Raw genomic sequence first — 14,716 nt, forward strand, 5'->3', positions numbered from 1 at the left:
AAAAAACTTAGCAAAAGGTGATGCTTTGATAAGATTTGGGGCAGCAGAAGCCTCACTTATAACATGGAGAGGGATCTCAAGGAGAGCCAGAACACAGAATGGAGCAGAGCAGTGCCTTTCATCAGCACCACTTGGGAAATGGATGGTGCTGAGCTTCTCATCTCCCCTAAGTGTGGTGTCACCCTTGGACATTAATTTAAACACTCTTGGAAGGCTTATGGAAGGATTGTGGTTGTCTGGAAGGGAGCAGCAACTTCAAGAGCCCTGTACAGCCCCGTCTCTGCTGCAGGGAAACATCCTGCCCAGAGGCACAAGGACACTTGGAGGAGAGAAAGTGGGACAGTTTCCTGTTTATTCATCCGAGTGTGAGACAGCGAAGAAGTTTAATAACCGAACACAAAGCCCAAATGTATCACCCAAATAACAAAAAGATCATTTAATTGAAGCTGTTGATGGAAAACAACAGGGGGAATAGGAAGTGGCAACCTCTGGAGGACAGACAAATCGAATATCTCGATCAGCATTTCTTGTTGGCCATACAACTATTAATAGAGTCAGGAACAGGTAAAAATAGCCTGCTTGAAACCTGCTCCTGGCTGACAGGAAAAAAAATCCATTTGTTCCTTCTAAACAATTCTTTGAGCAGAGCATGCCAGGAGACAGATGTGCACTGGGATCCTGTGGGGTTGGTGGAGTGGGACCAGAGCCAGGGACCCTCTGACAGCAAGGACAGGATGTCAGGGACCTGAGCTGGGGGTGGTGGGAGCTCCCAGAGAAGAGGACGTGAGCGCTCCCTGTGCCATCCCAGAGCCCAGCTCCTCATGGAGTCACGCAGAGCCCGAGCAGGGAGCATTACACAGCATTAGCTGAGTCCTCCCAGGCTCATCTAGAAACTCATCTCCTGTAGGAGCAAAGCACATTTGCTGGGAGCCGCTGCCAGTGATTGATGATAAAGGATCCACCTCGCTGCAAGGCAAAGCCTTCCCACGGTTATGACTCTTCTACAAATCACCACCTATTTCTGACCTGACTGCAAATAGCCCAAGGCTTAAGCAGAGGCAGGTAAAAGGGCATTTCCCCCACGGCTGCCAGAGTTTGCCCCTGCTGTCTGTGGGATGTTTTGCTCCTTGTCTGGTTTTGGAGGATGGAATCTCTTTCATGCAGCAGCTCAGCACAGCCAGAGCCGCAGGCAGGATGCTCTGCACGAACCCCAGTGACACCTTTAATGGAATCACCTTCAGCACAGATCAATCTTTGTTTTCTTGCTATTTCCCTCCCTATTTTCACCCTCCTCGGTTTACCAGCCACCTGCCAACCAGAAAAACCCACCCTGTGTCCGCAAGCAAGCGGCTGAGGAAAGGAAATTCCACAAAAGTCACACAAACATCCCGGCGACAGAACATGCGGCTCCCCAGGGCCTGGCTTGGACGAACTGTGCAGCAGCAAAACAGAGCTCACAGCAGCAGCACCACGGCAAAAATGTAGGAAGCAAAATGTTCCAGGAAGCAGGAGCGGCACCGGGGTGCCCAGCACAGGGACAGGCGAGCAGGGGATACTTGGAAAAGGACAATTACATCAGAACATGAGTTTGGTTTCTGAGTGTGCTGCAGAGCTGGGAAGGATCATCCCCCCGGGGCCAGGCTGGCCTCGGTTCACGGCCGGGTCCTGCAGGTCTGAGCAGTGAAACAGGAGTGGAAGAGCCATTTGTGCTGTTCCCACCTGGCACATGCAGATCCTGCAGCTGTCCCAGGCCTTGGAGAGGGGCACATCCCACATGAGCTCCTTATCATCGCTGTTGAGATGCTCCACATCCTACCAGGGGCTCATCCCCTGTGCAGCAGCGCACAGCATTCCTGAACTCTGGAGCAAGCGTGCACATGGAGCCAAGCCCAGCTCTCCTGACTCCCCAATTTCTCCCCCAGGACTGTTCTTGGACAGAGCCCCTCTCCCTGGAGGGTGTCCAGCTCCTTACCCTGCTCCCAAAGAACCAGCGTGGGCTGTGCATTTCCCAGCAGCTGCTGGTGAACAGCAGGGACTTGTGGGACCCCAAATCCTGCCCTGGCTGCTCCCCTGGGGTGGGAGGAGTGAATGGTCAGAGGAAGAGGGGAGCAGCTGGGTAGGGAAGGGAAGGGAGACTTTAGCCATAGTTCTTGCTTGTCCCCCTGAGGAAAAGCATCTGATTAAATCAAGATGCAGCATCCAGGGTTGCTATTCATTTCCTATATTATTAGCTTGTCTCATTTTATTAAATCTCTTTAAAGCTTTTCAGAAGAAGCACGTAATTCCCAAAATATAATTTTTCCCAGATGAGATATGATGCAGAAGCTGCTCCTTCTCTGGGGACTGGGGGTTGGCTTTATTTGTTTCCCTCCCCCAACCCCTGCTTCTTTAGCAACACTTTTCGTGTCTCTTGATTCCTTTTAGCACTTGGGATTTGATTAACAGAGGATCTGAAAGCCTGAGATGTCTCAAATCCCCAATTCCTGGAGTTACCCAGGCAAGGAGTGGCAAGAGGTCCCTTGAGGCACCATCCACGTGCTCAGCATGATGCTGATCCTGGCTCGAAGCACCCTGGAAATCCCCTGCTCCCAGTTTCCATCTCCTTTCATCCCATCCTCTTGCCCACAGGTCATGCAAAATCCTGCCAGCACGAACAAAGGTGTCTCCATGTCCTGGACATGTCCCCATGTCCTGGATGTGCCCCCAAACTCCAGCACCTTCTGTTTCCTTCCAAAGAGCAGAATTTCCTTCAGCTTCTCTGGGATTTAGGAGGAATGTCACCTGTAACTGGAGTTAGGCAGAAACTGGGCGTGGAATACAAGGCTCAGGGGAGAGGGAGGCTTGGTGACCCCAGTGGCTGCATTACTGCGGATTTCAGGAAGGTTCCTGTGGAAATAGCGATGCTTGGCAGGTTGGCAGGACAGAAATGAAAGCCCAGGAGGAAGGAGCAGGGTGGGCAGTGCCAGGCAGGAGCTGGCAGAGGGAGGGGGAAGTGCTGAGAGCTCAGAGCCCGGAGATGTTTCCTGTCAGGCCCCACATCTGCTCCCGAAATCCGGAGGGGCTGAGGTTGGGATCTGGGGGAGCTGAGCTGGGCAAAAGCTGAGCCAGTGGCCAAATCCAGGACCCCTGAGGTTCCCATCCCAGCCTGGCCCCGACATCTTCCCAGGACTCTGGCGGCTCTGAGCCCTCCTGCGACCCTGACTGGGAAAGGAGCCGCGCTCTGTAAACAGCTCCTCCCGAAGAAAACGCAACATGGAAAAAGCAGCACATTCCTACCATTTTTTCCCTTTGAAACTGGATCCAAGGAGGATATGGCTCACCGGGCTGTCTTGGGGCAGCTTTTGAGTGTGAAAATTAAAGAAAACAGCCTTGTAACTTGTCCTCTGGCTCATGGCAGGAGCTCCGTGCGTAAGGACCCCCGGAGTGAGGGTGGAAATGGGCTGGGTTGGGTTGGATGGAGTCTCCTCCACCCTGTCCCTGATGCCAGGGGTGATGCCAGGGGGACAGTGGGCATGGGGTGCTGCTGCTGCTCTCTTAGCACTGGGGGAAATTTCCAAGCTTTCCCTGAACACCAGTGAGCTGGGAACTGCCTGTATCCCAGATCCCTGAGCCTGGACCTGCCGGCAAAACCCGGGAATCTCAGCCCTGGGACCCCCATCCTGCATCCCAGGCATTTGTTTGGGTTTCTGCACTGGGGGTTTCCCACATGGGAATAGTTTCCCTCCAGGGCAGTCTCCCCATTGCTTTGTGAGCATTTAAAGTCCTGAATGCTTTCCCTACACAACAGGGATAGAACAGACTGCTTTATTCCCCTGCAAAGATAAATTCTGTCATGTCCCCTGTCCACCTTCTCTGGATTAAGGGATCCCAAATAAAGCAGCACCCAGAACTCTGAGTTCATCTTTATTTTCCCATCAAATCCCAACCACTGGCAAAAAAGCCAAGGTTCTGTTTCAGTGTTGGGACGGGTTTGGGAGCTCTCACCAGAGCCCTGAGCTCCTCATTTCCTGCCATCTTCCCAAAGAACCAAAGTGCAGACTCAGCAGGCAGGAGCAGGGTGGGAATGGCGAATTCCCAGCGCTGCCAGTGCCGCACGTGCTGCCCCGATTGCGCCACGTGTTTATTCTGTGTTTGTTTGCCACGTAAGGGCTGGTGGCCATCCCTGGGGCAAGGCAGCACAGCTTCCCTGGGCGAAAGCAAACACTGCCATGGGGTTACAGGCAGTCACAACAGAGGGAAGGGCCTTTGGGAATGTGTCCCTGCTCCTGGATGTCACCACCATCAGGGAAAGGACCAGAGGATGCAGCCTCTACTTCCCAAAGTCTTCCTGGATGAAGCATTCTGCGAGTGTGGAGCTGGCCCTGCATCCCTGTTGCTGGGGTGTTTATTGTACAGCTGATCCTCTCATCCCAAGGAATTACCACGTGCAGTTCCATGGGAGGGAGATGTGTGGGGGAGCCATGGAAGCAACCAGGCAGAGAAAACCTCCGTGAGAGTGGGCACAGAGGTTGTCTGTGGGATGGGGGGACCTGAGGCAGCACAGAGCTATGGCCTTGGTGACCCAGCTGTCCCTGCCAGGTAGGAGTTGAGATTTAACCAATTTCTCCTTTCCTGGTGTTTGCTCTGGAGAAATATCCCAAACTTCAAAGGAAGCGTTATCTGTGGCGTCAGCACACAGCATCACGTGAAGCAATTCCCAAGGCTGCAAACAACCCCCCTGCCAAGCTCCAGTGGGCCCAGCAGGCCCTGTGCTGGATTCTAAAGGCATGAAGGTATGAAAATGGCCCCATGACCCCATTTCCAGGGACCCCATTTGGTCCTTGATGGCTCTGCAAGAGCTGGACGCTCCTGCCTGTGCCAGTGCAGAGCTGGGGCTGCACCCAGCTGGTCCTGGGGGTCCCACAGTGCTGGTCTCTCCTCTGGAAGCAGCAGGACTCACATTCTGACCCTGGCCACGAGATCCATCCCTGCATCCATGCAGGATGTGTCCCAGCTGCAGCCAGAAGAGGGGAAACAGCTGCGGCACCACCAGCGCTTCGTGCTCAGCCTGAAGGTTTCACCCCCTCCCTGTGTAATCTCAAATTCTTGGAAATATTAGGCAATTGCAGAGGAGTCACTTTTTTTTTTCCTTATAACGAAGGAGAGTCACCTAATCCCTTGCTCTTAAATACCATAAAACAACATAAATAATGGTGCCTCTCTGTTTCCCTCCCTACAGCCCTGGGGAACAGCACAGCAACACCTGAGACTGGGACTGGGACTGGGACTGGGACTGGGACTGGGACTGGGACTGGGACTGGGACTGGGACTGGTCAGGGAGAAAGGTGGGCTCAGACCCCATGGGATAGACTGGAACATCAGCTTCCAGCTCCTCCTCACCATCCCTCTTCAGGGAAGAGAGCAGATGACTCTAAAATATCAAACTCCAACTTTATGGCAGCCAGAACCAGTTCTGTGAAAGCAAAGATGTTTAATCTGTGCTGGCTTCTGTGGAAAGAGCTACTAAAACCAGGGATGTGTCTGGCACAGCCCCAGAAGAAAGCCTTGTGCAATGCAAAGCTGCCACAGAATGGCTGGGAAGTGGGAAAGGCTGGAAATGGCAGATCAAGGGGGAAGGAGTCTGTGAAGCCAGTCCCAGCACAGCTCCAAACCCCTGCACTCATGGCACGGAAAGCAGCTCCACCACTGGGGTTATGGTGACAGAAACATGTTTTAGGAGGCTGATATTGGCTGGGGAGGGGAATGGTACAACTGGGGTCCCTTCTGGCCTTGCAGCAGGGACTAGGAAAGGCACACGTGGTCCCCAGACCGGGAATGAAACAGCACAAATACAGCCCTCGCTGTGTTCTCATTAGGAATAACTCTTCCCGTATGAGCATGTGCTTCTTCAGTAAATACTGATTTCACTTATCAACAAATCCAAGTTTATTGACATCAGAGACTTTGAGCCAGGACTGGCAACTCTGACATAAATTGTCTGAATAATGCAATGTATCCTCTCCTCGATGGTTGCTATGGGTACTGGGCCGGTTTAGCCTCCGTCTATAAACATTAGCTGTGAAGGGAATGTGGAAACTTATCTAAAAATAAAATACTATGCCCAAATCTTTGAGAGGAAGGTGGTTGAGATGGCAATAAAAAAATAAATCTTTGTGTAATGGTTCTGAAGTGATGAAACACAAACACAGCATTTGTGAGCCCTTCCGGAGGAAATGGAGGCCGGACTGAAAAGAGACCAACACTTTTAATTCTGCTGAGCAATGCCTGGAGGGTGAGTTAATTACAATGTGTAAAAGCAAAAGGAAGAGGAACCGTTTCATGGAGGTGACATTGAGAAGAGGGAGGACCCTCTGTGGAGGGGACAATGTGATGCTGAGATGTGGCCCCACATTCCAGTGCCTGTGTGGGAGCCAGCAGCAGCATAGCTCCCTTCTCCAGCACCTGCTCGTTTGATCATTTACAGTTCATTTCTCAAACTGTTCTGGGAATCTGTGAAAACAGAGCCTGGGGCTGGAGCATCACCTCTGGAGTCTTTCTGTTCGAGGCAGGATTCAGCACTGGACAATTCTGGGACGTGGTGAGGTTGGTGGCAGGGGTGGAGGGGCACATCCATACCTGGCTGCTGCACAGTGTGGAAGGCAGGAACAAACCTTTCCCTCTCTTCCCTCCCTCCCATTGCCCCTGCAAGACAGTGAAAAACAGCTGGAAGGCACTGGGTGGTGGGAAAGGCAGCAGGACCCTCATGTGGACACAGGGAAAAGGAGGGGCTGGGGCATTAACATGGCCAGGGATGGGATACCTGTGAGGTACAGACAGGGATTGACTCTTCCCCTGGCTCTTCTCCATGCTGGGGCTTCCCCACGGGACAGCTGCCATCCCTCCATGCCCCTGGGCTGTGGTTTAGGTCATACATTCACATTCCTGTGCTTTTCAGTCACTTTGCAGTAGTGTGGAGGCACTGCAGGGCTCTGCACGGCTTGGAAACCGCAGCTCTGGATGGGGAGTTTCCTTCCCAAAAAAAGAAGGGGTTGGATTTTGGGTTTTTGCTGTTGTTGAGCTCACAGCAATTTCCCCTGTTCCTTCTCCATCTGTGCTTGAATCCTCAGGGGCTCCTGAGCTCTCTCCATTGCTGAACCTGAGCTTTGTCTGCTTCTCGTGGTTCTTAGGCAGCACCAAGATCTTCAGGATCAGCTGGAGCCGGTGCTTCCAGATGCTCAGAGCTCGCTTATGAAAGGCCCCCGGTGTTTCTGTCACTACTCTGCTTTCCCTCCAGTCCAAAGGGAATTCCTTCTTTCCTGCAGGTCTCCAATAATCGGTGTGGGAGAAGAGGTGGGGAGGTCCTGCACTGCGTAACTCCCGGAGAGCAGCGGGACAGAGACCTGGGGACAGGGACCTCCATCTCCCATGGGCTGTGGCAAGGAGCTGCCACCAGGCTCAGGCTGTTCCTCTGGTCACATCCAGTGCTGCAGGGAGCTCAGTCAGCTCATTAAGGGTTGCTGGGTTAATTACTAGGATACATCTCAGAAAAATGGGCAAATCAGAGCGGAGAGGCACGAGGTACCCGAGAGAGAGCTCTGCAAAAGGCAAAGGGACAGGAGTCCATGGGGGACCTCGTGGTGCCACAGCAGATCTGTCAGAGCAGCACTTACAGTACTGCCAAAACCTCAGCGGTGCCGTGGGACCGTCCCAACTCTACAACAAGCAGCAGGCAAATGCACTGGGGCTTCCAAGATGGCAATGAACCCCCAGGAAAGGAGCTTGTGCTGTTGCAGAAGCCTTTGGCTCCCCATAAAAGCCTGGGCTGAGGTTTTAGGGTGAGCCCACTGGCAGAAACGTTTGTGGCTCGGGCAAAGAGCAGCTGGAGCAGGGATGCCCGATTCCCCTGAGGGATGAGCAGGCACACATGCCCTCTCACACCATCCCTGCCACTCTCTGGAGCACCTGCCATGGCCAACAGTTGTTTTTTTCTGCCTGATTCAGATTAAGCCTGGAGGCTCGAAGCTTCCCAGCAATTTTCCCTTGCACTGATTCTCAAGTGTATAATCAAAACAATTTGGGGGCTGCTGGTCAGGTGCCAAGAGGCGGACACCACTGCTGCTGTGAAAAGCCTCTCTGCCTGGGATTTTGCAGAGGCTTGAAGCTGAAATGCTTTGAGAGGTGTGGGAAGGGCTCGGGAGGAGCCAGGGAAGGCAGGACTGGGCAGGGGTGCTCGTTGGTGGGGGAGCCCAGCAAAGCAGCCCCTGGAATGCTCCCATCAGCAAACGTACCTGGGGCTACTTGCTCTTCACTCCCTTCTGCTTCCTCCGATAGATTTCCTCTGTGAAAGGCCTGCAGTTGGGAGGGAGGATGGGAATTCAGGGAGAGAGGGGGCAGAGACAAAAGAGAGGGGCAAAAGAAGAGAGGAAGGATTAAAATCAAGGCTACTGAGCGCTCACCTTTGGGCCTACAAAATTTGTCCTTCACAGGATGGCACAGCCTGACTATTCCTGTGCTGTGGCAATCCTGGTTTCAGCCTCTCTGGATTGTGGAGCATCCCTGTGCCAAGCAGGACAAGGCTCAGCACACACCCAGACTCCCCCTCATGCAGACCATGGCTCTCTGCACCTCCTCCCTCCCTCCCAAATACAAAAGACCTTTCACTGCTGAAGTACAACTGCTGCCTCTGGGAGTTATTTTGTGCAGCTCCATCCTGTGCTGTGGTTGGGCTATTGTGGTGCAAAACAGCAGAGAAGCCCATCCAAAGAACTACAAAATGTAAGTGCTTCTTGTAGGGGGCTCCTCTGAAGACAAATGAGTCCTCTCACTGCCTTCCTTATTGTTCTTCTGTAGACAGAATCTGGCACCCAAAAGGAAAAAAGGCCTCATTTTGATAAAAATAAAAAAATGCACAAATGTTCCTAGAACTCAGCAAATAGCTTCAGAGTGGAATCTGCCCATTATCAAAACAATTGAAAAATAATCCTCTGTTTTCCTTCTTCCCCGCTGAATTAATTGGGATAAAAAAAACATCTCTACTTGTGCAGCTCTCTGAAACCTTGAGAGTTAAAGCTGGTAGAAATAATTAGAAGCTCTCCAGCTCTGCACAGCTACTCACCCCTCGTACAGCACAGCGATTGTGTAGGAAATTGCCACTACAGCTGTCAGCAAAAGGCCAGCTGGGCTGGCGTGCCTGTTTTGAAAGAGAAGGAAAAAGATCAGGTAAGTACATGGGCTTATGCAAGACCTGGTTGAGAAAGTGAAATGAGACACTGGGCTGCAGAGAGCTCTTGCTTGCTCATTAAACAGAAGCAAACAAAAGGGTTGGGGTTTTTTTTGTGCTTCATGTTAACTGTCTTAGACAGATGTTACTTGGCAAAGACTCTTCCCCAGCCTACTTCAGCGACTTCTTTTAAGTCTGATCCCTGCACGTCTCTGCTATGAGAGCTCCTGCTTTGATGCTAAATCCTGAGATTATAGGGATGTTTAAGGGCTGAGCAGCTGCTGACATATGGCTGCAGCTCCCAGCCCATGCTCTGAGGGAAATGCCTGATGTCCCAAAAAGATGGGCCACCCAGGGCACAGGGGACAAAAGGCAGCCAGAGCAGTGTATGGCATCACACACATCCAAGTGGTGGCTCAGCCAGGGCAGGGATGGGGATGGAAAGGAATGGGAAGGGATGGGAAGGTCTATTCCTGCCCTGGGAAAGGTGCTGGGGTGGGTCCTGCATCATGACTGGGTGCTGGGGGCTTGGTTCACTTTTAAAGACATTTCAAGGTGTGTCAGGAATGTGTCCTCCAGTGAGATGTCACCAGGCACAGCACAGGGGACCGATGCCACCCACTGCTCCTCGCTGTCTGCTCGTGGGGAGAGATGATCAAGAGCTCAGGACACAATGGAGATGGCTGTTCCTTTTAGCAGAGACCATAGCTTTGGGACCAAAAATCCTCATCACCTCCTGCTCTGAAGTGTCATAGAACTGTAGAATCATGGAATGGCTTTGACTGGACAGGATCTCAAAACTCATCTTTGAGAAAGGGACACCTTCCACAATCCCAGCCTGCTCCAAACCGTGTCCAGCCTGGCCTTGCACATTTCCCCACCAAGGACCAGCTAAATACTTTATTTGCTGACAGCCAGCCCTCACCCCTCTCAGAGCTGCCACCAGCAGTTAAAGGCAATCACCAGTGACCTAATTAAAGGGGACAATTAAGATAAGCTTTCAAGTTTCTTCCAAGCCAAACCATTCTGTGATTTTATGAGGATAAACATCCCACAAGCCTGGTGCAGGGTGACTTGTGCTGCTGGGAAAACACACCTGCAGAAAGAGATACTGAACTACCTAAACCTCATACTGGAGCCACTTTCAGGAACCATCCAGCTTTGTCAGTCCCTGGACAGGCACCCACAAATTACCTCTTCACCATTTTCATTCTGTAATAACTTTTTCCCTCATTAGGAAGCTTCGGGCAACTTCCTTCTCTCCCAAGCCCCTGCTATTACATGCTTAGTCATGTCTCCTTCTTGATTCCTATCAGAGAGAACAAATTTACATGATTGTTTGTTGACAGCAAGACCTCTAATTGCATCATTTGGCTGCAGCTCCAGCTCTGATTTACACAGCCTGTTGCTGTGAGTTAGAACACTTCCCTACCAGAGGCACACAAAGCTGTCCCCACACAGTGAATGCTCCATTTGTCTCGCAGGAGAAATGAGGCTGCTCGACACAGGTGATGAGCAGCATTTGGGTGAACTGTTCCTGTCCTCTTACGAGTTTGACCTACATATTGGGCCACATCTGATTGCAGCAGCGATGATGAATCAGTCAGGAAGGTTTTGTTGTCCTGGCAGGAGTTTTTTTGGGGTAGTTTTTGGGTAGCTGTCTGTCCCCAGCCTTGCTGCAGCTCCCCATGGCTGTGGGTCACCTCACTAGATGCTTTTAAGGCTGGGCTGGAGTCAGAGGACAAGCTGGTAAAATGTGATGTTTTCATCCCTTATGGATGAGAATGGATCAGTCCTTTGGGTTCTGATGCCATGATAAGGAGTGTGGTGCATCACCAAGGGAGGACAAATGTGCACTGTTCTTTTAGGTCTGCCCAGAATCAGACAGCTGCAGGGTTCATCCAGCAACCCTCCTACTGCCACAGAGATGGGACATCAGCCCTGGCCTCTGAGGGCAGACACCTGACATCTTCTGAAAGCTCTGGAACCTCAGGAGAAAGCGTGAACCCCCAAAAAAATCAGCCAATGGAGGGTGTCCAGAGAAGGGAACAGAGCTGGGGATGGGTTTGGAGCACTGGGAGCAGCTGAGGGAGATGGGGAGGCTCAGCCTGGAGAAAAGGAGGCTCAGGGGGAACATTTTCACTCTCTCCACCTGACAGAAGAGTGAAGCCAGGATACAAGCGACAGGAAAAGAGGAAATGGCCTCGAGTTGCCCCACAGGAGGTTTAGGTTGGATATTGGGAAAATTTCTTCCCTGGAAGGGTTGTCAAGCCCTGGCAGAGCTGCCCAGGGCAGTGGTGGAGTCACCATCCCTGGAGGGATCTAAAAGCCATGTAAATGTGGCATCTGGGGACGTTTTAGCTCTGATCATGGCAGTGCTGGGTTAATGTTTGGACTCGATGATCTTATAATCCTTTTCCAACCTAAATGATTCTGTGATTGTACGAACTGAGGTCCCAGGGAAGAGAAACAGCCAAAACCACCGTGAGAAGGGTTGTGCTGAGCTTCCCCCAGGCAGGTGGGTGGTGTCTTGGTGCCACTTTGCACAGCTCCAGCAATTTGTTCTCAGCAATTATTTGTCATGCCTCACTGGGCTTAATGGTGGCAGCCTTTTAATGAGAAAAAGGAGGCAATCACTGCTATCCTGAGCTGCTTCCAGCTGCTCTGGCCCAGAACAGTGGTGGAAAGCCACAATGAGAGGGGTGAAGAAGGGATTCTGTGACAGAAACAGCTCAGGAGGGTTCAGTGAATTCTGCAAAGATTTTAGGAAGCAGTTTGATGCTGATTTTAAAACAAATAAAGATTTCCTTGTAATTCCTCCTGGTCAAATCCCTACTTATGTGCTGCTGTGGGGGTCATGGTGTGGGGGACTCATCCTATCCCAGCTCTGCCCCACTTCCCACAGCAATCTCCACATTTCCATGGTGCTGCTGCAGATCCTGTGGCCAACTCTGCCTCCCTTTGGCTCTCCTGCACCATTTCCCAGGATTTAAACCCCATCCAGTGCCGTGGCTCTGCCAGGAAGGGAAACAGCCTCATGCAGCCAACCCTGACAGCACCTGGGGGGATTTCAAGTGCAGAACTAACAGCAGCAAGGTTCAGTGGAGACAGGAGAGAAACCATCAACTTTACTTATTACCAGGGGCTGCACACATGGCTGAAAAAAAATGACCAGAAAGTGGCAAAACACTTAATTTCTTCCACCCAAGCAGAGGAGAGGTGTTCACAGTCAGGAGCACCAGTGCAAAATACCCAGTGATAAGACCTGCAACACTCCATGGGCTCCTGAAGTAACACAGACAGGTTTGTTCTTTTTTTTTTAGTTTTTTTTTTTCTCCTGGGCAAATAAATAAAATGTGATATTAAATGAAAACCACATCAAACTTGTTAGACTGAATAGAGTATATTGCTCATTTGCTGCTAAATTACAGCCTATTCATTTCCTCCTAAGCAGGCTATTAAGCTGTGTTGTATCACACAAGGAGTGTTTCGGAAGTGTTATCACCGTGGGCTGGGGGAAAGGGTGGCTTGGCTTGTTTTGCTTTTTTCAGAGTAATTGCAGGGTCACACTGCTCCCCAGTACCAGTGCCCTGTCCCTGCTGAGTGACACCCTGCGTGAATTTGGCCCTGAATGTTGATTTTTCCACGTGCAGAGCCTGCCAAGGACCTCATTCAGCTGCAGAGCGTTTGCTGATGCCTCCTCTCCCCCAGCACTTGGCCGCTATTTATTTTTCTACAAGAAATGCTGTGAGTGTTTCGAGACAGCACAAGATTTTCCACACACAAAAATAGCCAGGGGAGGCAGAAGTCAGGGCAGGCTGTGCTTTCTCTGCCAACACAGAGTGTCTTTTTGGCCCCACACTCGCCCTACAACCACAGGTGTTTGTAGGGGCACGTACTCACATGAGGGACCAGCCCAGGTAGATGGCTGTGCTGCCCCAGTACATGGGATTATCCAGGATGCTGAAAGGGAAGCTGGTCACTTTTTCCTCCATCAGGATGCCAAAGTAATCACCTAAGAGCAAGCAGAGAGCTTCTGGTTAGGCTCCATGAAATTGGGAGTTGTGGGGGGGCTTTGGCACACTGATCCCACGTGCCTGGGATCAGCCAGGGATACACAGAAAAAGGTTTCAGCACTGACTTCCAGGCTGAGGAAACAGCAACAAATAAGTTGTTTGTTTACTCTGTGTCTATCAGCTTTTCCAGGAATGGCTCTTTGCCCGTGAGGAAGGTTCCTGCATTGCAATGAGGTTGTGGCAGCCACGTCCCCCATCAGGACACAGCTCTCGAGGTCCCAACTGGTTGATTCTGGTTTTTTTCATTTGTAAAATTGCCTGTTCAACACCACTCCATGAGGAAGCAAGTGCATGGGATCAAATCCATTTAATGTGAAAATAAACCCAGTGCCGTGTAATGGTGTTTGGAGCTGTTATAATCATGACCACCACGACCAAATGTCCTCATCCATAATGTCACCCTTACCTCATAGTTCAGAGAGTTTCTCAGAATTTCAGAAAATAGCACCTCTGCCTACAAAACACTCAGTTATCAGCACAATGATGATGATGATAATGGGTGATTGTCATCTGTAATGAGGAAAGCTTTCAGAACTGTCAGCACCCAACCAGCTTTCCATCTACCTTGGAGTAATCCTTCCACCCTCCTGAAAGGAGCTTGGAAAAGAAATGACAAGGAGATGTGCAGCTTGTGAGCAACATTTCTGGGGGGGTAAAGGGCCAGGATGCAGATCTCTGGCTCTTACAAGTGAGACCACAAAGCACCACATCTACATGACTTTTAAATCCCCCCACTGCCCTGGGCAGCCTGTGTCAGGGCTTGACATCCCCTTTGGTGAAGAATTTTTTCCTGACATCAAATGTAAACATCCCCTGGTACAACTTGGGGTCATTTCCTCTTGCCCTGTCCCTTGCTGCAGATCCTGACCCCTCTCTGGCTGCACCCTCCTGTCAGGGAGTTGTGGAGAGCCAAAAGGTTCCCCCTGATCCTCCTTTTCTCCAGGCTGAGCCTCTCTCCCAGCTCTTTCAGCTATTCCTGCTGCTCCAAACCCTTCCCCAGCTCTGTTCCTTTCCGTGCACTGCACCACCCATGCTCCATGTCCACTGCAGAAGCATTGATCTGTGATGAGCAGCGGGTCCCCCAGCCCAGGGCACTGCCACCACCCCGGGCTGTGTCCCCAGCTTTGCTGCCAGCCCCTTCCCTGACCTTGGGCGAGTCTCCTCCGTCCCTCCCGGTGCTATTGTGCACCGATCATAACATCAGTCTTTCTTAGAGCACAGAGGGTGGTGAGGATTAATGTATGGTGAGAAAGTGCTCACAAATCCAGATGAAAGGCATTACAGGAGTGCAAACTATTCAAGGTTATTATTATTACCTGGATAGTATTGTAATTTCTTTGACCTCACATGGTGCTAAAACATTTATTTCTAAGGATAAACAGCCCCTGCCCAATTACACAATGCTTTTGGGCTTTAACTACAGGCCACTAAGTGAGATAAT

At 51.2% G+C, this 14,716-nt stretch overlaps 1 protein-coding gene across 3 annotated transcripts in view; it reads right to left on the bottom strand.

The window, feature by feature from the left end:
• Positions 1-6,225: 6,225 nt before the first annotated feature.
• PEMT (phosphatidylethanolamine N-methyltransferase) overlaps positions 6,226-14,716 on the bottom strand; it is a 41,933-nt gene continuing 33,442 nt past the window's right edge. For all 3 annotated transcript variants that reach the window (XM_015643169.3, XM_015643171.3, XM_015643172.2), the window contains exons 5-8: positions 13,103-13,214; positions 9,095-9,169; positions 8,268-8,328; positions 6,226-7,574 (exon numbers count right to left, since the gene is read on the bottom strand). In XM_015643169.3, coding sequence (XP_015498655.1) covers positions 8,274-8,328; positions 9,095-9,169; positions 13,103-13,214 — 242 coding nt within the window. In that variant the 3' untranslated portion in view covers positions 6,226-7,574; positions 8,268-8,273. The remainder of the gene's footprint in view (positions 7,575-8,267; positions 8,329-9,094; positions 9,170-13,102; positions 13,215-14,716) is intronic.

Source organism: Parus major, chromosome 14, assembly GCF_001522545.3.
Source record: "Parus major isolate Abel chromosome 14, Parus_major1.1, whole genome shotgun sequence".
Classification (NCBI taxonomy): Eukaryota; Metazoa; Chordata; class Aves; order Passeriformes; family Paridae; genus Parus; species Parus major.